The 24,504-nt window shown below is 45.7% G+C and overlaps 2 protein-coding genes and 1 non-coding gene across 4 annotated transcripts in view; 1 reads left to right on the forward strand and 2 right to left on the reverse strand.

Moving 5' to 3' along the window:
- KIF2C (kinesin family member 2C) overlaps positions 1 to 5,230 on the reverse strand; it is a 32,411-nt gene extending 27,181 nt beyond the window's left edge. The window contains exons 1-4 of one of the 2 annotated variants that reach the window (XM_074221587.1): positions 4,933 to 5,230; positions 4,247 to 4,341; positions 1,297 to 1,404; positions 1,157 to 1,205 (exon numbers count right to left, since the gene is read on the reverse strand). In XM_074221587.1, coding sequence (XP_074077688.1) covers positions 1,157 to 1,205; positions 1,297 to 1,404; positions 4,247 to 4,341; positions 4,933 to 5,176 — 496 coding nt within the window. In that variant the 5' untranslated portion in view covers positions 5,177 to 5,230. Of the gene's footprint in view, positions 1 to 1,156; positions 1,206 to 1,296; positions 1,405 to 1,601; positions 1,896 to 4,246; positions 4,342 to 4,932 lie in introns of those variants that run through there. The other variant, XM_074221588.1, reaches the window with a different exon arrangement.
- A 387-nt stretch (positions 5,231 to 5,617) lies between these two features.
- The window catches only part of ARMH1 (armadillo like helical domain containing 1), a 62,141-nt gene continuing 43,254 nt past the window's right edge, over positions 5,618 to 24,504 (reverse strand). The window contains exons 8-14 of the mRNA XM_074220857.1: positions 12,942 to 13,064; positions 12,781 to 12,853; positions 11,258 to 11,387; positions 10,998 to 11,075; positions 10,531 to 10,612; positions 10,359 to 10,444; positions 5,618 to 5,683 (exon numbers count right to left, since the gene is read on the reverse strand). Of these exons, the coding sequence (XP_074076958.1) occupies positions 5,618 to 5,683; positions 10,359 to 10,444; positions 10,531 to 10,612; positions 10,998 to 11,075; positions 11,258 to 11,387; positions 12,781 to 12,853; positions 12,942 to 13,064 (638 nt within the window). The remainder of the gene's footprint in view (positions 5,684 to 10,358; positions 10,445 to 10,530; positions 10,613 to 10,997; positions 11,076 to 11,257; positions 11,388 to 12,780; positions 12,854 to 12,941; positions 13,065 to 24,504) is intronic.
- On the forward strand, positions 23,412 to 23,527 carry LOC141515604 (U5 spliceosomal RNA). Its single transcript, XR_012476368.1, has one exon. It is a non-coding gene; the product is annotated as a U5 spliceosomal RNA (small nuclear RNA).

Below are 24,504 nucleotides of genomic sequence, written 5' to 3' on the forward strand. Positions count from 1 at the left end.
TCAACTGACAGAGAACACAAGCATCTCATTAGTGTTCCAAACTCCCCGAGACAATCAACTATGCCCCACGGAATGAAAAGGACAAGTTTCCTGAATTCTATGACACCCACCCCTCCCAAGAAAAACTAGTTCTCATGATTTCTTTTAGATAACTATGGACAGTATTCTTTGATCCTAAAGGCATTAACAGTAAAAGCCCATGAAGGATGGTCAATAGACTTATAAATACACCAAATTCCTTTGCCTGAAATGATGCCTATCCTTTCCCCCAGTACTGCTGGTTGGGCATTCCAACAGCCCAGACACAGAGAGACATCTAGAAGGCAGATTTGAAGATAATAGATTTCCCAGAGATGGTGCTAAGCAATGAGAAAAGTGGACTGACACCAGTCAGGTGGCAGCCCCTTCCCATTTCCCCCAAAAGCCAGATTTTTTGTATTTTTTTTTTTTTAGGTTTTTGCAAGGAAAATGGGGTTAAGCGGCTTGCCCAAGGCCACACAGGTAGGTAATTATTAAGTGTCTGAGACCGGATTTGAACCCAGGTACTCCTGACTCCAGGGCCGATGCTTTATCCACTACCACCACCTAGCCGCCCTGATCTTTTGTATTCTTGAAGAAAATACTCTTCTAGAAAACCCCGTGGCTGAAATGCTTGCTCTCCTAAGCTCCACCGTGGCTAAGATCTCTAGCTTCCTTCAAAACTCAAGTCAAATGTCCCCTCCACCAGGAGGCCTTTCCTAGTCCCTTTGCTTGGTAGCGCCACCATGTTCTCTCTATGGGTGGATAGGTGGTATGTCCCCCATAAGAATGTGAACTCCAGGAAGGCAGGTCCTGGTTTTGCTTTTCCTTTGTAGCCCCAATGCCTGGCCATCTCCAAGTTGTTAATCTCTACTTACTGACCAGTCAAGACTGATTGGAGAGCCTGTAGTTTGCTGTCAGGTGCTTAAGGGGCCTCCAGTGAAAACACTGGCTTCCTGGTCAGAGAAGGGCTTTCCTGCCAGGGACAGAGGATCCAACGCTGTCCGTGCAGAAGCCATGGCCCCACAGTGGCAGCAAGGCAGAAGTGGGGAGCAAACTAGTGAATGGCAGCTCCAGCATCAGGCCTGCCAAGAGGGGCTGCACAGGACACACTAGTCAATGCCCACTGTTTTTTTACCTTCTTTGGGAGCAGGGATTTTGGAGAGGGTTGATCTGCGCTTTTGTTTCTGGGGAGAAAAAAAAACACAAAGAGGACACCTAGGTGTTGGCCATTCTCTATTGCATCCTTAGCCCTGCCCCACCCTGAGGGTGACCTACCTGGACAGCGACATTCTCCTGCAGAGGAAGGCTGTCCTTCGGGTGAACAGGAAGAGGAGACAGCTGCAGAAGCTCTGGGTTGATGGCTGCCACATCTTCAAATTCAATCTACAAGAAGCAAGCAAAGGGCTGAGTGGGACAGAGTCGTGGGCTCTGCTCCCATCCAGGCCAGGAGCCCAAGCAGGAAAGTCCCACCAAGAGCTCATCCTGAAGAGGTGCAGACTGCTAATCTTCAATAGGAGATTAGAAATGTAAGGAGGGAAGCTTTTTGAATGCTGGCCCAAGGGCAGACATCTATTGCTCACAATAAACATGACTGGATGGAGAGTGAATGAGGGTGAAGTTAGGCAGCTGGCTAGTTCCCCAGGATGCCAGCAGCTCTCCTGGAAGATAACTGGCCCACACTCCTCCTCCCAGGGCAATGAAGCAGGCCTGTCAGCTTTGGCCTTCTCAGTGGGCAAGCGGCTCCAAGTATCTCAGGTGAGCCCTGGTGAATGCCTTCAAGGCTCAGCTTGGCTCTCTTGGCAACCTGCCTCCAACACTGGCAGGCTGAGCTGTCCTTGTGCAGCACCTGACCTCTCTCTTCCGTCACCTTAACTTTCCCTTCTGCTGCTGCCTGTGGCGAGGTCACAATCCCAGGCCCCGGGAGGCCCCATCAGGTTTGTCTGCGTGACATCATAGGAGGTTCAAAAAAGCCACACCTGGCCTAACTTAAGGAGCAGAGAGCCAGAACATGGCCAGGTGCAAACAGCCGAGTTCTGTCTCTCCAAGCTGGAGACACCAAAGTCCTGCCAGTCCCTTCAAGGACCCTTGGTGCCCACAGAAGCTGGTATGGGAAGACATGCCCACCAAGGGAAGTCCAGGGAAGAGACTGTCCCAGTCCTTCAAATGCGGCCCTCCTCTTCCCCCAGTTGCAGAAGACAGCACAAGGTAAAGAATTCATCTCACTTGAACAGAGGACAAAGCAGGGCTGGGTCAGTCCAGGGAGACCCTTGAAGGCCAGGTAAGGGGTTCGAACTGAAAGCTGGTGACCAGAAGTACAAAGTCTCTCTTCAAGACCCCTCACTGGTGGTTTGGGGAGCTTCCCTCCAGAGAGTTCCTATGCCTCTCCAGAACATTTACTATGGGACTACCAAGCACCTGAGTCCCTCTGGGCCAGGAGACATCTAGGCCTCCCAGGTAGAAGCATAGCTCACCTACAAAGCAATCACAGCAGCATTCTCAAATGTCACAGATATAGACACTGCTGCCAACACCACTGTCTTCCTCTCTCTTCCTGAAAATCCTCTGGATCACCAACTTCACTTAATATTCCTTTGGAGCATCCTCCTTGATTTCCTTACTACCCCCACCTAACAGCTCACCTCCTTCCCAAAGACTGATGCCAGCCCTCCGACGAGGCTGGAGTGCTCCCCTCAGCGCCCCATATGGAATAAGTACTCTCCTTGCCTGTTATTATTTCTCAACGATCCCCCCCATTATATTATCATTCCATAGACAGGAAATAACAGACTTGGAGTAGCAACATCTAAACCTGGGCATCAAAGGGCTCTCCAAGATAAGATACGTCCAACTGAACTTTTCTGCCTTCTAGTCTGAGGAAGACCCCTACCATCTCAGATCTTAGAACAAAGGCTCTTCAATTTTGAAATATCACAAATTCCGGGGAAGCTAGGGGGTGCAGTGGAGTCAGGAAGACCTGAGTTCAGATCCAAACTCAGACATTTAATAATTACCTCGCTGTTTGATCTTGGGCAAGTCACTTAACCCTATTGCCTTGCAAAAAAAAAAAAGAAAGAAAAAATTTGTTTCATGAAGCCTAATGGTTTGAAATGCATGCAAAAAATTGGATCACAACGGACATCAATTACATTGAAATACTTCAAGCCATCAGACCCTAAGAAATATATTTATGGACTCTAGAGGAAGAGTTCCTTGAGCTAGGGTGGTCTTCTCCCTTCTCTGACTGTCATCCTTACCTAAACCTTCCTCCAGACTTTTATTTACTTATATAAAGCAATAGGGTGAAATGTCTGAGGTTAGCATTGAACACAAATCCTCCTGACTCCAGGGTTGGTGTTCTATGCACTGTGCCACCTAGCTGCCCCCTCCTCCAGTCTTTTAATGATAATTGGTAGGTTTTCAATTCCTTTATATTTATGGTAACCAAGATCATCCTTCTCTTAATCAGAGAATTAAAACCCATCACATCTCTGAGCTGAGGAGGAAACTGTAATGGGGAAGTGTGTCAATATGTGAGGTGGGAGGGGGGTCACCTGCTGAGGCATCTGGTCCATTATGGTACCTGAATGAGAAAATCCCCATTCCATCTGACAGCTCATGGTCCTACCCAACCTCTGTGGGCAGACTCTCCCTGGCAGCCATTGTAGCTCTTCCAATGACGTCAGTGCTGTGTCTCCAGCAAGTTTTTCCTGCCACCTTCCTGGCATCTCCCAGCCCACCTCTCTACAGGGCTGTCAGTTTGAAACCTCCAAAACTCCCTTCTCTAGTTCACATGTTAAGGGCTGAGAATATTGCCTGCAAAGATTTGGTCCTTGAGGAGCTGAGTATAGTATGGCTCTGACCTTGCCTGTTATATAAAATGTGAAATCTAAATGTTTGACAACTTAAAGGGAAGTCCCTTCTCATAGAACATGGATGATCCCTGTGGCTGCATGGAAGGGGATGAAACAGCAATCATTAGGTCCAAGTCAGACTACTGGGGCAGCTAGGTGGTACAGTGGATAGAGCACTGGCCCTGGAGTCCGGAGGACCTGAGTTCAAATCCAGCCTGAGACACTTAATAATTACCTAGCTGTGTGGCCTTGGGCATGCCATTTAACCCCATTGCCTTAAATAAAAAAAAGTTGATGCCAAGTCAGACTACCACAGGCTGGAGTTCTGGGGAGGAGGGGCCTCTCTGTAAATAAGTCATCATAGCCCGACTCACCTCTTTGCCCTTGGTAGAGCCACCTTCTGCCCATTCCACCGTGACAGAGGATGTCTCCAGATTTACCGTAATGACCTTGGCACTATGAATCAAGCCTGAGGAGAGAGACACGAATGTAAGGAAGGATCAGTGGAAGCCACGACGTTCCTTGTAGGGGCCCCCGGGCTAGCCAGCACCCCTCATCTGCCTCAAGATTATATCAGGAAAGAGGGAGTGAGCCTCATATGGATGGAAGAATTGGGGGGGGTAAGTGAAGCTCAGTGCTCCCTTCCTCCTCAGGATGCAAAGTTGCAACTAATGGGCCTTCGGGCAATGCCATGCTCCAAGCAAGGCCTCCAAATCCAAAGGAGGGCTGTGCTATGGGGTAAGGAGCCCCCACAATCAGCAGGGCACCCCAGCAGGCCCGGGGGCCACAAGCAGCCCTTAGCTGAGCTCTGGCACGCTAGCCCCGGGCACCCTGGCCGGAGGGCCGAAGTGGCCCCAAGCGAGCAAGGGGGGGGTCCAGCGTCTGGAAGGCCTGGCCTCCGCCCCCTCCCCAGGGCGGGGTGGCATCACCAGTGCTGACGCCTCAGAGGGGCCTCGGTCCTGGGGGGCGTCCAGGACCGCTCCTTCGCCCACCCCCCAAACCCGCAGAGGGGGCCGAGCCCCGCCCCCGGCCCCGCCCCGGCCCCGCCCAGCGCCCTCACCATTGCTTCGTTGGATCTTGATGGCCAGGCCGGGGAGCAGGCGGGCGAGCAGAGTAGCGTCCATGGCGAGCCGGGCGGGCGAGAGACGGGCCGGGCGGCGAGGGCTCGGGGGTCGGACGGGTCTCCAAGCGGCGGCGGCGGCGGCGGCCCCGGCAGAGCCGCCTTCTCCTTCAAGCGTAGCCTCCGCCAACCGCCTCCGTTTAAATCCCGCGCGCCTGCGTCCTGCGCCCTGCGTCGCGTCCATGCGCTTCCGCCCCGTCGCCGCGCGCGGTGCTTCCTGGGAAATGTAGTTCGCGGGCCGCCCCAGCTCTCTCCCCGCTTCCGCGCTCTGCGTGCCCTGGAGTCTTCCCCGCTTCCCCGCGGGGGCCGCAGTGCGCCTGTGCGGCCCCGCCTCCGTGCGGCCCCGCCTCCTTCCGGCCCGGCCGGAAGGTCTGGTCGCTGCGGCCCGTGCGGGGCTGGGGAGGGGCCTGGCATGCCGGCCTTGGGCCCGGGGAGGGGGAAGCCCGGGCTTCCGGGCGGAGCGGCCTGGCCGTGCCCTCCGCCATCCCGTCCCCTCCGGAAGGGGTCCGCCGGGCCGCTGCCCGGGCGCTAGAGGCCTTCTGGGCGCGCAGCTCCGCCATCGGCCGGCGGCGGGAAAGCCACGGGAGGGGGTGGGGCAGCGGGCGGGGGGGGGGTAGGATGTCAATCAATAAACTCCTAGGCCCCGCCCAGACGGAGGCCGGATCCCCGCGCCGGCCTGCCGCAGTGCCCCCTGGTGGATGGACGGCGAACTGCTGGAAGCTGGAAAACCTGGACATTCTTAGGGGATTCCCCTCCCCCAGCCATCACGTAACAGGATAGTTTAAATTTTTTTTAGGTTTTTGCAAGACAAACGGGGTTAAGTGGCTTGCCCAAGGCCACACAGCTAGGTCATTATTAAGTGTCTGAGACTGGATTTGAATTCAGGTCCTCCTGACTCCAGGGCTCTGTCCACTGCCACCCAGCCGCCCCTGTCTGATTAGTTTTTTAAAACCCAGTAGGAAACTACAGTTTTCTCAGCTGAGTCTACAACATTCAATTGAAGGTGGTGTTCTAACTTAAGCTCTGTTAGAATCTTTTTTAATTAAATTTTATTTTTAAACAAAGATCATCCTTCTCTCCCTCCCACTTCCCTGGCTTGACCTCCACTGAGAAAGCATGAAAAAACAAGCACTATTACAAACATTTATGGCCATCAATACAAAATTTTCTCATTAGCCATGTCAAAAAAATGCCTCATTCTGCACTCTGAGGTCATCACCTCTGTCAGGAAGCAGGCAGCGTTTTTCATCACAAGTTCTCAGACTTGTGACTCCTCACTGTGTTGATCAGAGTTTCTCGCCTTTTTTCCTCTCCTCCCTCCTCTCTTACTGTGTGCATTACGTATATGTGGGCATATATAGATCTATATATAGATTTTTATTTTGTTTTAAATATTGAAAGAAGGAAAAAAACCCATTACACACATGTGTAGTCAATGGTAACAAATTTCCATTTTGACCATATCCTAAATTTCTGTCTCAGTCTGCATGCTGAGTCCTTCCTCTCTATTGGTGGGTAGTATGTTTCATTGATCCTATGAAATCCTGGTTGGTCATTATGAGTCTAGCTTTACAAAAGTATTCCATTCTATGTATATATCATTTTTTGTTCATTCCCCAATTGAGGAGCACCCCTCCCAGGTTCCCATTGTTACCTCAAAAATAGCTGTAAACATTTTTGTTATTTCCTGAGAATTTGTTTTGCTAAGGACTAATTTGATCTCCATCCCCACTAATTCTTCCTCTCCATGTCCACCTTTTCTTTCCTTTTACCCTGTTGAGTGAAATGTGTTTCCATATCCACCTGTGTGTGTATATTCTTCTTTTAACCAGTTCAGATGAGAGTAAATTTCAAATGTGAGCCACTAGTCTCCTAATTTGTCTGGAGGTCTATCTACTTGCCTATCCTCATTAAGATAATCCTTTTACTTGACCTACCTTGTCCAGTGATCTTGTTTGTGCTTCCTTGGTACTTAAATTCTTTCTGGCTATTCTTCCCTTGATCTGAAATTTCTGAATTTTAGCTATAATATCTTTGGGAGTTTTCGTTGTGGAGTTTCTTTCAAGAGGTGCAACTGGATTCTTTTTTTAAATTTTAGGTTAAGTGGCTTGCCCAAGGTCACAGAGCTAGGTAATTATTAAGTGTCTGAAGCTGGGTTTGAACTCAGGTCCTCCTGACTCCAGGGCTACTACATCTATTGTACCACATCTAGTCAGTCCCTTGGTTCATTCTTTAAATTTCTATTTTGCTTTCTGGTTGTAAGATAGTTTCCTTTATGATTTCTTGACAGAAGATGGATTTTAGGTTGTCCATTATTACTTCAATCTCTCAATCTGTTTTCCAGGTCAGTTTTTCTTCCATGTTTTCAGTCTTTTGACTATCTCTTGATATCTCCTAGAGTCATTCACTTCCAGTGTGTGGGCACATCTAATTTAAGCAGTTATTTTCTGCAGTAAGATTTTGTACTTGTTTTTCTAGGCTGTTAATTCTCTTCATATTGCTTTCCTTGCTTTTACCTCTTTCTCATTTTTTTTCTACTATTCCTTTTTTGTTTTTTTAAATCTTTATCTCCTTGCTTTTAGTCTTTTGTTTCATGAATTTTATAATTATTCCCCCAATCTCCCTTCCCTCCCACCCCAGAAGGCAATCTGATCGTCTTTACATTGTTTCCATGCTATACATTGATCAAAATTGAATGTGTTGAGAAAGAAATCATATCCTTAAGGAAAAAATAAAATATATGAGATAGAAAAAATATGATACCTTTAAAAAAAATTAAAGGTAATAGTCTTTGGTCTTTGTTCAAACTCCATAGTTCTTTCTTTGGCCACAGAAACATCACCCCATGTTGCTGTTAGGATGTTCAATGTTCTGGTTCTGCTCATCTCACTTTTACTCTTCTAGGAATTCTTGTTGGACTTGCTCTGAGCTGCATTGATAGTTGAAGTTTTGCTGGTAGATTTTCCTGTGTCTTGGGCTCAGAACAGTAATTCTTTTTACCAGTTTCCTCATTCTTCTAGCCTCTTTTTTGACTGTGGATTTAGTTCGTTAGGATTTGCATGCTTCTGAGCAGCTCCTGCCCTCTTTTTTTTCTGTTTTATTTTTTAATTTACTTTTAAAAAATTTTTTTAACCATTTGTACATGCATATTTCCAAGTTACAAGATTTCCCTCCACTCTTCCTTCCCACCTGCATCCCCTCAGTAAGAAACATCAGGTTAGCATTTTACATACCTATTTTGTTAAAAATATTTATAAATTAGTAATTTTTGGCATGAGGAATTCGGATTAAGGGAAAGAGATACATAAGAGATAATTTTTATAACATGTTCATGAGATTTGGTAGGGGCGTTTTTCTTCCTGTGTTTTGTTTTGTTTTTCTTCCTCTGGCTGGGGATAACATAGACCATTACCAGTCTAATACAATTGTCCTAGTTCTCTGGACTGTCAAGAGGAGTTGCTTCCATCAAGCTTGTTCATCTCATAATGTTGTTCATGTGTACATTGTTCTCTTGGATCTGCTCCCTTCACTCAGCCTCAGATCTCATAAGCATTCCATGCTTCTCTAGAGTCAGACCATTTGTGGGGTTTTTTTTTTTTTTTTAGTTTTTGCAAGGCAATGGGATTAAGTGACTTGCCCAAGGCCACACAGCTAGGTAATAGGTAATTATTAAGTGTCTGAGGCGGGACTTGAACTCAGGTACTCCTGATTCCAGGGCCAGTGTTCTATTCACTGCACCACCTAGCCATACCCATTTATGGGAATGAATAAACGAATGAATAATAATCCATAGTATTCATTTACCATAACTTATTTAGCCATTCCCCAATTGATAGGCATCCTCTCCATTTTCAATTCTTTTCCACTACAAAAAGAGCTGCTATGAATATTTTGGAACTTGTGGGACTTTTCTATTTTTTATGATTTCCTCTGGATATAGTCCTAGAATTGGAATTGCTGGGTCAAAGGGTATGAACAGTTTTATTGCTCTTTGGGCATAGTTCCATGTTGTTCTCCAGAGAGGTTGGATCTGTTCACAACTCCACCAGCAATGCATCAATGTCCTAATCCTCCCACAACCTCTCCAACATTGATCATCTTCCTTTTTTCTCATCTGGGCTAATCTAATGGATGTCATTGTTTTAATTTGCATTTCTCTAATCAATAGTGATTTAGCTCTTGTCCTCTTATATCCTCCTGCATACTTTCAGTGATCACAAAGTCATGTGATCTGGGAGAAGGTTTGTTCACTGCCTTCCTGGTCTGAGCTCTGCAAATTCCTGACCCAGGTTTGGGTCTATCAGGTTGTTTAGGATTGGAAGTTTTATCAGACTGCTGGACTTAGCCATTATTAGAGAGCCTTCTGGGAGGCACTACAGATTTAGAGAAATTGAACTCTAGCTTCCCTTTGGTCTGAGTTGCTGCCTCTGAGATTAGAAGGACTTACTACTTGTTCAGCTTACATCTGGGGCCAGTGTTTGTGACTATTCAAGGTCCAGAGCCATGCACACTCCAGGCCTGATCCCCTCTCCAAAGTTCAGACCTTTTCCTGTCCATCTCTTTAAGCTACCTTGGACTGGAAAAATGACTCACTGTGACTTATTGGTTTTTCCTTCAACTTTTAGTCTGATCTTTGTGGAGGAGAACTAGATTCTGATGCTTCCTCTTACCCTGCTGTCTCGACCACCTCAGGCCTAGTCTTTTGAACTCTGAAAGCTTCACCCTAGATAAAGGACAGCTTTCCAGAAATTCCCAAATTTTCATCTTTGAAGGCTGGATCATAAACTGTAGGAACTCATCTCTGAGGTTCAATCACACAGATTTTTTAGATGAGCATGTAGGGAAAAGAAAAAAAACTCTAAACTCAGAGAGCAAGACCTTTATATTTGTTCTCTGTCCAAACTGGTAGATACTGAGAATTGGGAATATAGACACCATCACAAAAGCAATGTATACTGAGAAAGGAAACTCCTGTTTATTGGATTAAGCTCCATATATTGGATTTACATCCCTTAGACACAGAAGTCTAACAGAAGTTAGAAGAGGGATTAGAGGGGTAACCAAGGACCCCCACCCCATGGCGGAAAACCTCCCTTCCTCAGGACTTCTACACTGAATCAACCTCCTTTTTCCTGTTTGGTGGGTAGCCAGCAGGCAGAGATGAAGGGTATAAGGCCAAAGGTGGGGCAATTTCATTGAACTGTTATTTGCTCTTCACTACTTTTAGCTGACTCTTCATTTTTGTCTTCCTCCTCCTCCTCCTCCTCCTTTTCCTCCTCCTCCTCCTCCTTCTCCTTCTTCTTCTCCTTTTCCTCCTCCTCCTCCTCCTTCTTCTCCTTTTCCTCTTCCTCCTCCTCCTCCTCCGCCTCCTCCTCCGCCTCCTCCTCTCCTCCTCCTGCTCCTATATCCTTCCAATTAGTCAAGGGGTTTTTGGAAGAGAAGATGTCTACAGCTGGAAGTCAGAGGCAGATGTGAGTCCCCAGGCTGTACTCCTATCCCACCTGAAGCCCATTCTCCAGCCTCTAGAGCCTATCTCACCCTCAGGGATGTTGATCTTGTTGGTGGCCAGTATGTCAGTTTGGATGCTGTCCATATTGATGTACAAGTCCTCTGCATTGCTCTAGGAAATGGGGGGTGTGAAAGTGAGGGTGGCTTTGGGGATGGTGGAGGGGGCTCTGTGGTCTTCAGGGACGTTCCCATGAGATCTGGGTTGCCTTGGGCCAAATAGGAGCCACAGAGAGGCATGGCAGGGTTGAGCCCACTCAGGACTTGAGAATGGAGCACTGAGTCAAGAACCACAAGCTGCCCAGGCTCCAACCCAGCCTAGCCTCCTAAGGCTCACCAAGGTGAGTGCAACAGAGCCAACTGGAGGCCTACCAGGGGTTTGGTTCCTGAGTTAGGGAAGCCTTAGGAGAAGCAAGGCCAGAAGTCGATGACCCCTGGGGGGGGGGGGCGCGGCAAGGGAGTTAGGGAGCAAAGGGGGAGTGAGGGGAGGGGAAGATCACCATGAAAAGCTTAAACAAACTGTCCCCCATGCCAGCGCGAACTTGCTCCTCCACAAAGGGAAATGTCTGGACGAAGTACTGCAGAGGAAGACATGAGCAGAGAGCCAGGAGATCCGGCCATAGTCCTAGCCCCCTCTCCCCCAGCCCCCACTCCATGCCCTAGGCCTCACTTTTCCCCTATCCCCACCCCCAATCCTGAGGTTCCTCACTCCAGGGCCCTCTTCCCCAGCCCTTCCCTGAAGCCCCTGCCCCACGCCCACCTCCAAGGTGAGACTGGCCAGGCGCTGCGAATTGCTATGGTCCCGGTTGCCCATGGCGAACATCAGGTGACAGATCACCCCCAGGAACAACAGCTCCTCTGCCACTGATAGGTCGTTTCGAGCTATGATCCTGTGGGAAGTGACTACAGGTGAGTAGAGCAGGCCTCCCCAGGCCTGGTCTGAGAAAGAAGGCAAGGCCAAGCAGGCCAGGCCAGCCAAGATCCAGGCAGTGTTCAGTGAGCCACCCTGGGGTGGCCCAGGTGCCCCTGAGGCAGAGCTGCTACATTCCTAGCAACTTTAGTGCCCAGTCAGTCCAGAAGCATTTTAAATTCCTACTCTGTGCCAGGCCCATCTGGAGGAGCAAAGGAGACTAAGAAGAAGCAGTCATCAAGGCAGGAGGAGAACCAGACAAGAGAAGGGGTGTCCTGCAATCCCAGAGAGAGGAGAGTTTACAGGAGAATGGACACCCATCACCAAGGGTAGCTTGAAGAGGCAGTGTAATAGGATTAGGATCCAAAGTGAAATTGCCTCCCAAAATAGGTTGAAGTTAAGAAGGAAAAATTTTGTGAAGTCCTACAAAGTCCTGCCATTGTGAGGGGCAGGGAGGCGTGGTGAGTGGGTCCTACTTTTCCTGTCTAATCTCCTATGACTACACATTCTGTACTCTCCTACCTCTGTGCATTTGCTCAGGCTGTGTCCTATGCCTAGTCTTCCCTCACTCTCCCTCTTCACATGACGAGGGACCAGAACTCTTAACTACTCTGCCATGAACCACTATATGGGGATTTTTGGAGGACCAAGAGCAGAAAAGGGACATGATAGCTGACTTTTAGAAGGACTGGGGGAAAGGTGCAAGGAGGCTGACTAAGTCTAGGTATTGGGAAAGCCTTACTGCCAATGAGTAGTCTGGGCTGTCTGGGAGGGAACCTGGTCCCCTACGCTGCTTAGAATTCTTCAAGGTGAGGCCCATTTGTGGGGGATGATGGGGAGGATCACCCCAACAGAAGGACTGGAAGTTGCCCTCCTGAGGCATTTGGGCCCCGACCCCCCACTATGGTCATCATTAGGACATATATTTTATGGGTCTTGCTATTCCCAGAGCCATCCACAACTCCCCTCCACCATCCTAGGAGGCAGTCCATGCAAGATAAATATTCAGTTCTACAGGGAAAGAAACTGAGGGCATGTGATTTCCCAAGGCCATTCAGTTAGTTGGTGCTAATACTGTTTTTGAAACTAAATCTTCCTGATTCCAAACCCTGGTTTTTCTTTCTCCTTTGTCGGCTAGTGACTGAGCTCAGGAATCCAAGGTTTCTGGCAGTTGTGGAGAAAGAGGTGAGGGTTGGGTAGAGCTGCCATTGAAGTTGGCCCAGAATGTGGTAGGGGCAACAAGGCTGGAGCAAATCTCAAACTACTTCCTCCCCCTTCTTGATACCCCTTCTTCGCTACCATGGGGGCTGATGTTTGGACAGGTGTCAACTCCAAGGATATTACGAGTGGAGGTGGTGTTGAAGGGGGCTTACCCAATGATCTTGGCAGCTGCAGCTTGCTGCAGAAACACAGGAAAGTGACCAGAGACCTGGAATACTGATGGATCTGTAGAAGCAAGGGAGGAGGAAGGGCAGGGATGGACTCTGGGTGAGTAGACAAATCCTGCTGGGAGTGCCCAGGGGGCCCAGCTCACCTTCTAAGATCTTGGGCTGAAGCTTGATGGTGTCTTTGGCAGATGGTTTCAGGAGGTCAACCAGACCTTTCAGCAGAGCACTCCGAATATCAGTGTTGATGAGATCTTTGATCAACTCAATGGCTGCATAGGGAAGGACATATGAAAGGATGTTAAAACTCTGACCCCAAAGGCAAAAATCTCTTTTCTTGGAACCCTGCCCTGCCTGGCTCCTGGGTCATCCAGCATAGAAGGGACCCACTCTTCCTTTTGACTTTTGTTCACAATTTTGCTCTTCTGAAAGGGATGTGGGGCTGCCGGTGAGCTACAAGCTCAGTAGGAGCCAGCAGGGCAATGAAACACCAACAACCCTCAGCCATCTTGGACTTCATCATTAAGAGGGAGCTCTTCCAGAAAGGGGGAGGCAGGAATCCTTCGCCCAGGCTTTGTCCCAGTCAGCCCTCATCTGGAGGACTGGGGTCAGTTTTGGTCAAGCTTTCAGAAGCTCATTGATCAGTTGGAGGGTGGCTGCCAGGATAGTGAAGGGCCTGGGGTCCTTAGGAAGATCAGCCGGAGCAGTTGGTCATATTTAATTAGGAACATGATCAATCGATCAATCGCTGTTCTCAAGTCAGTTGACAAGCATTTATTAAATATTAATAAAAAATAAGAAATTTCCTGCCCTCAAAGAGCTTACATTCTTTTTTACACAATTTAACTTTATTTTTACTCATTTAAGAATTTATCCCCAAATTGTAATTTCTTAACTTTTCTTTTTCTATAGATACTAAATACAAAATAATTCAAAATAAAATATTAGGATCACTTATGCTTAACTTTTGATAAATCAAGTTTAACTCAGTTCTTCTGTGTATGATGGGGTGGAAATTAGCTTTTGAAAAGTTATGGAGGGACTACGTTTTTCTGACTGGGTGAGGGGAGAAGGAAAGAAAGACAAACATTTTCCCCATCCTCCTAGTTGGAATGGTTCTAAGCAACACTTGTGATCACAGAGAAGTTTGGCCTTTATAGAAAAGTTTGAGCGCCCAGGGGCAGAGAGGGTGTGGCAGGACAGTCCTGGGGAGTTGTCATTCTCTGGTTCCTCTCCAGCACTAGGAGGCTGGCCTTTCTAGTTTACATTTAGAATCATTAATAAGGACTTCCATTCCAATATGGAAGGCATCACAAAAAAGAAAAAAGCTGAAAAGGGAGTGTGTGTGTGTGTGTGTGTACACCCAGCCTGGGGCTGAGATGGAATACTTGAGGAATATAGCAGAAATGGTGGCCTGGGTGTCACCCTTACGTGGAACTCCCATCAGAACCATCAGATCCTGGGGTGGGGGGTATCTCAAGTTTCTGAAGACCTATGAGTCCTGTTCTGCTATTTCACATCTCACAACTTTGAATGAGCAGGAGGGCGGGGATAAGGAAGAACTATCCCAGAAGGAGATGGGCCACCTCCAGAAGTGATGAGCTCGGGGCAGCTAGGTGCAGTGGATGGAGCACTGGCCCTGGTGTCTTGAGAACTTGAGTTCAAATGTGGCCTCAGAAATAATTACCTAGCTGTGTGACCTTGGGAAAGTCACTTAACCCCATTACCTTTCCACAAAAAGAACCCCCAACAACAAACCCAAACAAACCCAGAAGTGATGAGCTCTCCTTACTTGGAGTTCTTCAATGAATGGATGAACACCACTTATTTTTGTTTTTTTTGGCAAGGCAGTGGAGTTAAGTGACTTGCCCAAGGTCCCACAGCTAGGTAATTATTAAGTGTCTGAGGCCGGCTTTGAATGCAGGTCCTCCTGATTCCAGGGCCAGTGCTCTGTCCACTGCGATGACCACTACTTATAGTGGTGATTTTTTGGGGTATGGTTTGAACTGGAGGTCCTTACCAACTTTTTATCTTCTGTTATTCTCTGATCCTACATCAGGCCAGAGCTGAAGCAGCTACAAGCTTGTCATGTCTTCAAATGGCCAATTCTGAATCCACCTGGCTTGTAAAATCCTCAGAGGGCCTTTTCCCTTTTTTGACTCCAATATGTTTTATGTTCATAAAAGCATGGTGCAGCTGACATGCCCACTGGCCTCCAGATGAGGCCTGTCCAGGGTAGAGGACAGGGCATGCTCCCCTCCCTCCTGGAAGCCAACTGAACCACTCAGATTCCCATTTGGTTGCTTGGCTGTCCCATCCCACAGAGGGTTTTCAGGCTTGCTGCTGTCTAGTCAGCCCTCTCCTCCCATTCCCTGTACTTGTGACACTGATTCCTTTAACTCAGACCTCAGACTTTACATTTGACCTTTTTAAGCCAGATCAACGGTATTCTAACTTGCATTGTATCAGCTCCCCAGCTGACCCTGCCATCGCCACCATTATCCAGATCATTAGGCACAGTCCAGGGCCTGCAGACCTCTCCCAAAACTGACTGTTCTTTCGGGAGGGACCCTGTCATCTGGTCCAAAGCCTCCAGAATTGTACGAGGGTCTTATCAGATGTCTCAGTAAAATGGAGGCAAGTAGTCAGGGACCCTCAGCTTGAAGTCCTTGGGTCTTTCTTGGGGGTTATGGGCTCAGTTCAGAAGAAATGAGTCTGCTCTCTGAGACCTCTGTGGGTGGGCTCCTGGCTTTGCCTGGCCGGCCTCAGATAGAACCCCGGCTGATGGAAGCAGCCAACTTCTTTATCCCTGGACATCCTGACTGGGCAGTCTTGGGCTGGACTCTGAGGCCCAGACTACCTGCACTGTTGACTCTGGACTCTATAGGTGGCTCTCCTAGCTGTGTCCATGGAGCCGCCCGTTCAGTTGAGTTCTGTCTCCCCTGAATCAGAACCCAGATGTCCATCCTGAGCAAGGGAGTGTGCAAGGGGGCAGAGGGGGCAGCGGGAAGTATGCATGTCAGGGGCTAGGCGGCTGGCCTGGACTTGCGCTTGAGGAGGAAATGTGTTGGGACAGGGCCTCAGCCTGGAGAAGGCCACAGGGTCACAGGGCTGGTACCATTTCTGGACAGAACATGGCAAAACATAACCTAATATACTGGTAACAAGTACAAAACAATGAGCGCAAAGACAAGGGCAAAAAAGTGGGAAATACAAGTAAAAAAATCTACAACCACTGTATAAGATGCTCCCAGTTTTTAGACCCCACATTTTTCAAAAAAGGGTGCATTTTATACACAGGGAAATATGGTACCTAATCTCTCCACTGGCCCCGGCACAATGTTTAAAGCCTAAGGTAAAGGACAAATTTCCCAAACCACTCAAAACATCTTGCTTTCTATACTAGGATTTCAGTCTCCCTTCTCCTCCATTGTTTTCTCATTCACTTAATTTATCTGTTAAAGGTATTTACAACAGTGAAAATTAAAATATCTCAGGGATGTCAACTCAGATGACTCAAGGGCTCCTGGTCAAGTCTAAGAACCAATGGAATGATCAAGAGATCTCTGATGCAAAGTCAACCAGTATTTAATCTTTAGTCATTTCCCTGTCATGTTCCACTCTTCAGGATGCAAGTTTTCTTGGTAAAGATACTGGAGTGATGTGCCATTTCCTTCTCCAGTTTATTTTATAGATTAGGAAACTGAGGCAAACAGGATTAAATGATTTGCCTGGGAACACACAGCTACTAAGTGTCAGAAGCTGGATTTGATTTCAGGAAAAGCAGTCTTCCTGACTCCAAGTCCAGAACTCTTATCTACTATACACTGAACTGTGAGGCACTGTGGGGGGAATAGGAAGACAAAAGTAATAATGCAGTATTTATAGAACACTCTAAAATCTGCAAAGCACCTTAGCTCTTTTACCCAAATATTATCTTATTTATCCTCAAAACAAGCTAGGTGGTAGGTGCTATTATTCTTATTTTATTTTAGGTTTTTGCAAGGCAAATGGGGTTAAGTGGCTTGCCCAAGGCCACAGAGCTAGGTGATTATTAAGTGTCTGAGGTGAGATTTGAACTCAGGTCCTCCTGACTCCAGGGCTGGCCCACCTAGCCGCCCCTTATTATTCTTATTTTAAAGATGGGACCTGAAGCAGAGATTAAGTGACTTGCCCATAGCTGGTTTGAGGGAGGATTTGAACTCAGGTCTTCCTGACTCCAACTTCTAGACTCTAACCACTGTGACACCTAGTTGCCCTCAAAACAGTTCCTGCCTGCAAGTAGCTTACAGTAACAGAGACACAGCTTGTAATTGAACAAATAGGAAATCACAGAATAAAGGGAGAAAATTTCAGGGGAAAGGAACTAGCCTTCCCTCGCCCCATTCAAGCTCACCCTGATAGCTAGTGCCTGGCCAATGGCTTGCTTGGTCCTACTCCCCTGGCCAACTCTCCCCTCAATTTAAGACTGGGGCTGCTTACAATATCCCAAGTATTCTCCTGGCATTGTCAGAAAGCGATCGCCCAGCAATGAATGGGATGTTCTGCAGTTGGTGGTGGTGGTGGAGGGGACAGGATGGCGAGCGGCCCTCTCTGCTCAAGAATTACTGCTAGGATCCTGCAAGTAATTAACTGCCCAGGACCTTCAGCTCCATTCACGAGGATATTTGTAGTCTTCATATTTTCTAGATTGTGAAGAGATTCTTTCTCCTTCCTTCCTTCCTTCCTTCCTTCCTTCCTTCCTTCCTTCCTTCCTTCCTTCCTTCCTTCCTGCAATAGGGTTAAGTGACTTGCCCAAGGTCACACAGCTAGGCAATTATTAAGTGTCTGAGGTTGGCTTTGAATGCAGGTCCTCCTGACTCCAGGGCCAGCGCTCTATGCAAAGCGCCACCTAGCTGCCCCCAAGAGATACTTTCATTGATGAAGTCACTGAAAGCAAAGGATGTGGTTAGAGACTACCAATGAGATGTTAGAAAGCCTGTAGAGTTCAGTCGAGTCATGCTTTTATGAATGTCAAAGATCTTGAAGTCAAGAAAGGGAGAAGGTCTGAGGTTTTAAAAGCTGGGTGGATAGGGGAGGAGAGGTTTTTTTACTAACTCTTTTCACCTTCTTACAAAGTCCTTATAATTGTGAAAGTGATCTGGTGTGATGGTGAAGTGGATAGATCACTGGCCCTGGAGTCAGGAGGACCTGAGTTCAAATATAACCTCAGACACTTAATATTCACTTTGTGTAACCTTGGGTAAGTCATCACTTAACCTCATGGCCTTACAAAAACAAAGAAAAAGACCCAAAGAGAGTCACCTGGGAAAAGAAAGCAGCTTCAAGGAGCTGGAGCCCTGGGGAATATGTGAGTACTGGAGAAAGAGAGAAAGGGTGTGGCCAGCTTTTCCAGACCAGGTAGATGCCTTCAGATGGATACCTTTGCCACACACACACACACACACACACACACACACACACACACACACACACTTCACCTCACCTCACTACTATTGATGGTACACTAGATGGATGGAATTCAAATTTAGTCTTAAGGCATTTACTAGCTATATGACCCTGGGGCTGAAATCTTGACTCGAGCAGAGTGAAGAATTCTTGAGACATTGGCCCCAGAGTTATGACAAATGGACATATAGTTTACTTACCTCAAAGGAGAGGGCTGAGTTCCCCAATGGAACTCTGCTGGGGAAGGAAATGGGGAGACTTCTATAGGGCAAGGTTCTTCACAGGATTAGCTCATTATGACCAAATGCCCCTATTGCGAATAGGGAACCCATAAAGATGATCAGTTCACTAGCTTAACTCTGTTAGCATAACATTTTCCCTCATCATTGGGAAAGTCATTTTACCTCTGTCTGCCTCACTTTTCTCAACTCCAAAATGGGGATAAACCTAGTATCTTCCTCCCAGGGTGGTTGTGAGGATCAAATTGAGGTCTTACCATACAGCAGGCATTTAATAAATGCTTGTTTCCTTAAGAACATTTTGGAAGGAATCTCGGCTTTATGTGGAGGAATATTTTATAGATATTGGTTTTACTATGTCACCATCAATTTCTTTGCTAAGAAAAATAAAGTCCTGTCAGAGTGTGGGACACCCATGCATTCTTTAACAGTCCTAAGACCATTCCACTCGGCACCTTCTTCTCACTTTGCTGCCTAAAGATTCAGAAAACCTAGGCAAAGGAAAACCCAGATCTGAGGGACAGCTTCTAACATCTGTAAGCCCCATGGAATGAGGCAGTTTGAGCTTCGAGTGACACCTGGTGGTTTACACAAATATAACATCCTGAGCCACAATTTAGAATTTGAGAGTCAGAAGAGGCTTCTTAGCCATACCCCAAAGGAAACTCCCCTATTCCAAACTGGGCAAGAAATTATCCAATCTCATCTTGAAAACCTTCAAAGAGAGGGAACAGATCACCCTTGGAGGCAGTCTCTCCCACTTTGGGGGCAATTCTAGCCTTAGAATATTTTCCTAATTTGGAGGTTTTTTTTTTTTAATTTTTGAAGCTGGCTTTCTTGTCCCTCACTAAGCCTTTACTTCTCCCAAAACAAACAAGCAGCAACAACAAAAAAAATCCCAAACCCAATCCCTTCTACCAATCATCACATGACATAGACATAGGCTCTTCACCTTCCTGGCTTTGCAATTTGCAATAACTTTTAATTGTATCCTTAAAAAAAAAATTCACAACGTGATTCCTCAAAACCCAATCAGCAAAGTGACCAAATTTGACAGTCTTGTGTATAATTTTCTGTTTGTTTTTTGTTTTTGCAAGGCAATGGGGGTAAAATGACTTGCCCAAGGTCACACAGCCAGTAATTACTATTTGAGGTGGGATTTGAATTCAATTTTCCTCCTGATTTCAGGATTGATGCACTGTTCCACTGTGCCACCCAGCTGCCCCTAATATTCTGAATCCATATTCTCTAACTTCTCCACTAAAATGATGGATGTTCCACCAAGAAAGGATGCTTCCTTTTATCTAATCTGGAGTGGAGGTTGAGTATCTGAGGTTGACTTCCCTTTGGTGTTGCTATTATTTGCATTGTTGCAGTCACTGTGTGTATCTTTCTGGTTCTGTTGGCTTTTCTTTGTATCATTTCCTACAAACTTTCCAGGTTTCTTGAATTCCTCAGAGCTGTCATCTTTTATGATACAGTGCTATTTCACTGTGTCAGAAACTAGAGTTTTCTGAGCTATTCCTCAATGGTGGGCAGCCACATTGTTTCTAGTTTTTTGCTACTACAAAGTGTTAAGTTATATTATTATGATCTATTATCAAAAATATATTATATTGCTAAAGTTATTTTATTAGTATGAATAATATTATAATTAAAATTTTGACACAGATCATAGTGCATGTCTTTGGATATCTGCAGAGTCAAATGATAACTGGGTCAAAGGTGTAAAGAATATAGTGACAGTGACTGCATAATTCCAAAGTATTTTTTAAGCACTTGTCTCGATACAGACCACCTCCCAGTACTATTTGTCATTAGTGATCATTTTTGCCAACTTAAGGAATGTGGGATAAAACATCAGAGTTGATAAACTGGTATTGCTCTTACTACTAATTATTTTAAATACTCTTCACATACCTACTGATAATTTATTCTTTGAATAATTTTTCATTCCTATCTTTTTTTTTCTAATTATTTGTTGGAGAATGATTCAGCCATATATTTGTGTCATTTCTCTGTATATTCTGGATAGCAGGATTTTGTCAGAAGTATTCGATTGAAAAATTTTTTTTCCTGTAGTTACATTGGCAAAAGCTTTAAAATTTTATGTAATTAATTTTATTTTATCTTTTATAAGTTTATCTCTGTCCTTTTCTGTCTTGCCATAATGGTGAAAAGCCCCTCTTTTACTGTAATCTTTTCAGTACATATTCTTTCATATTTAGAGCAAATATATATATAGTTTACTAGGTATATGGTGTAAGATGTTGTTTCTAACCTATTTTCTGCCAAACTGGTTTCTAGTTTTCCCAGAAGTCTATATTGGAAAGAAAATTCCTTCTCTAGTAATTTAGGCTCTTGGGCTCAAAAACTGGCTAGAGTTATATATGGTTGCTTCTGAGTTGTGTTGTGGTTGTTGTCTAAATCCAAGATGTTCCACAAATCTAGCTTTCTATTTTTTAACTAGAACCAAATAGTATTTGATGATTAGTCCTTTATATTTTGAGATACGGTCATGCCATGACCTCATTATTCCTTTTTTCTTCTTCCTAATATTTCTCTTGAGAGTATAGACCTTTTGTGATCAACTTGATAAAAATTGTTTTTAAAAATTACTCAACAATGTTCTATAAAATTGTTCCTTGGTAGTAAGATTGAGAGCGAGCAGTAAATTTGTAAATGAGTTTAGGTTCCTCCTGCTTTTTAATTACTCTACCAACATTTACTGATAGTGACAGAATTCTGAACTAAGCACCAAATAAATGGAATAGAAGTAAATGGATATGACTAGAACCCAGGTGGCTACAAAACATTTTTCTTTCTTGCATCTAGGTTTTGAGGACATTGCTTTCTCCCAGGTCTCCTCCAATCTGGTTATTTCTTCTTTGCCTCCTTTGCTGAATCCTTCATCCAGGTCTCATCCATTAACAATAAGTCTTGCCCAGAGCACTGTCCTGGACTCTCCCTCTAGACTAGTTCACTTGGTGACCCATCAGTTCTCATGGATTCATGATCATCGCTGTGCTGAAGATTCTCAAATGTATTAATAAGTAACCCCAGCTTCTCCAACTTTCAGACTGCTTCCAGATGCTGTTCACATCTGGAACTGGATGAAATGTATACATAGCCTCTGAATGAGCAGAGAGGGACATTGCGATGAGGATATGAAAGAAGCTTCCCAGAGCCGGGTTGGTGCTTCCTTCTTAGAGCAGATAATAAATGTTGATTGCATAAGTTAGCATATGTACATGCATGGGCTCTAAGTGTGTACATGTAGGCTAGGTGAAAGTGGTACCCTGGATAGAACACTGGCTGGACCTCAGTTGGAATCAAATTCTTACTAGTTGTGTGACTTATAGACCTTTTGTGATCAACTTATTAAAAAGGAATTTTTAAAATAATTCAACAGTGTTCTATAAAATAGTTCCTTGGTAGTGTGATCTGAAATCTCAAGCCTCAGTTTCCTTATCTATAAGATGAGAATAATAAAAAGCACCTATCTAACATAGTTTCTGAGAGGATCAAATGAAAGAACATATAAGGTGCTTTATGAATGTTGGCTTTGAGCCTGAAAAGACTTGTATGAACTGAATCTGAGTGAGATGAGCAGAGCCAGAAGAACATTACACCTTAACAACATGCGGTGATTATCAACCATGACGGACTTATTTATTCCATCTGTGCAATAATCAGGAAAAATTGTAGGGGATTTGTGATGGAGAATACCACCTGTATCCAGAGAAGGAACTGTGGAGTTTAAATGGAGACCAAAGCTTATGACCTTCAATTTTTTAAAAGTTGTCATATATTACGTAATTTTGCTATCTCTAATGTCTTTTTTCCTTCCTTTTGGATCTGATCCATCTCTCATATGGTCAGTTTTGATCTATGCTTATCATAGAGGCAAATGTAAAGCCTTTATCAGATTGCCTTCTGTTGGGGGGAAGGGGGAGGGAAGGGAGGGAGGGAGAAAAATTGTAAAGCTCAAAGCCTAGAAAAAAAATGATCATAAGAAACTACCATTGTATTCAATTTTAAAACATTATGAAATATCTATATAATATAAAAATAAGAGAATGTTGGCTTTGAGAATGTTTCCTTTTTAGGATTCTGGGGGAAGGATGCTGAGCTCCACTTCAGAAATGCCCTGTTTGAGGGCAGCCAGGTGGTAAAATGGATAGAGCCCTGGAGTCAGAGCACCTGAGTTCAAATTTGACCTCAGACACTTAGTAATTTACTAGCTGTGTGATTCTGGGCAAGTCACTCAACCACATTGCTTTGCCAAAAAACAAGGGAAAAAATGAAGATTTGGGGTAGCTAGGGGGCACAGAAGATAGAGCACCAGCCCTGGAGTCAGGAGGACTTGAGTTCAAATCCAGCCACAGACAATAATTATGTAGCTGTGTGACCTTGAGCAAGTCACTTAAACCCATTGTTTTGGGAAAAAAGCAAAAAAAAAAAGAGATGCCCTGTTTGAGGAGGAAGTTTATCCCACACTAGAGGGGACCAGGAAGGGAACCCACTATTAGAAGCTACAAACTTCCAGGAATTTGTAGAGGAAGTGAGGGTTGAGGGTGGGGTTGGGGATGGAGGGTGTGTGTAGGGGGGTCCCTTTAGCCAAATCTACTGGCAGAGGAAAAGATGGAACTGGAAAGTGTCAGACAAGGTCTAAGTGGGAGAGTTAGGGTTCGAATCTAGGTCCCTGATTGACTGCAAGAGTCGGGGTGGAGGGTACGGAGAGGCTCAGGAAGGGCCTCAAGGGGAGGAGGCTCCAGGCTCCTCCTGCCTTTGGACTCTGGCAGTCAACCCTGAGATCGAGTTTCTGAGCTTATTTGCATATTCACAATTCTTTGCAACCCTGGTGGAAACTCGCCTTGACTTTACCGGAGGTGGTGTCTCCTGGGCAGGTGACTGTGGCGCGACGATTGCATACTCTGGTTTCTCTTCAAACCGAATAAATCTTTCGCCTTTTACTAAAGATTTCCGTGGAGAGGAACAACTAAGAGTTCTTACTTAATTTTTAGAAGCCTTGCTATTGCGAGGCTCTGTTACAGAGTTGGAAAAACAGAACGTGTTTTAGGTGGCTCTGACTCTTGAGTTCTCTGTTAAAAACTTTCTACTACATTCTCAATGTAACCTGGTGTAGCGCAGTTTTTTCTCTCAGTTTAATTACAAAGTAATCAAACACAATTTATTTCCGAGAGTTTGTTTCTTAATATTTTTTCAGGAGATGTTCATTTCGCTTTTTTGCATTATCTGGGCCAGAGAAGCTTATCTCAGGGCTTTCCTTACTTGTTACATGTTTTCTCTTCACTTTCTATATCTTTTGGGTTCCCCCTCCCAAAGTCTACTCCCAGTGTGATTTATCCACAGTAGAGTCCCCAGTCCCCAATTCTCTCTTCCTTCTTCCTCACCCCCTAGGCGGGTAGCCTGGCAAGGAATCTAGGCTGCTGTTTTGGGTAGTCCCCACCCCCAAATCTGCCCAGGCGGAATCAGAGCCAGAGCTTTGCCGCTTCTAGCTCCTTTTCCCTTCTTGCTCTGACTATTCATTCGATAGTGAAGTCAGTTCTTCCTTCTAGGACCTCCCCTTCTGTCTTGTTCTCTATGCAGCTCCCGAAATCCTTATAGAGCACAGATGCTGCCCATATGGACCCTCTGAAAATCTTCCCTTCAGAATGCCCTGTTTGAGGGCAGCCAGGGGGTACAATGGATAGAGCCCTGGAGTCAGAGCACCTGAGTTCAGATTTGACCTCAGACACTTAATAATTCACTAGCTGTGTGATTCTGGGCAAGTCACTCAACCACATTGCTTTGCAAAAAACAAGGGAAAAAATGAAGATTTAGGGTAGCTAGGGGGCACAGCGGATAGAGCACCAGCCCTGGAGTCAGGAGGACTTGAGTTCAAATCCAGCCACAGACAATAATTATGTAGCTGTGTGACCTTGAGCAAGTCACTTAAACCCATTGTTTTGGGAAAAAAGCAAAAAAAAAAAAGAGATGCCCTGTTTGAGGAGGAAGTTTA

This window comes from Macrotis lagotis, chromosome 2 (genome assembly GCF_037893015.1).
Source record: "Macrotis lagotis isolate mMagLag1 chromosome 2, bilby.v1.9.chrom.fasta, whole genome shotgun sequence".
NCBI lineage: Eukaryota > Metazoa > Chordata > Mammalia > Peramelemorphia > Peramelidae > Macrotis > Macrotis lagotis.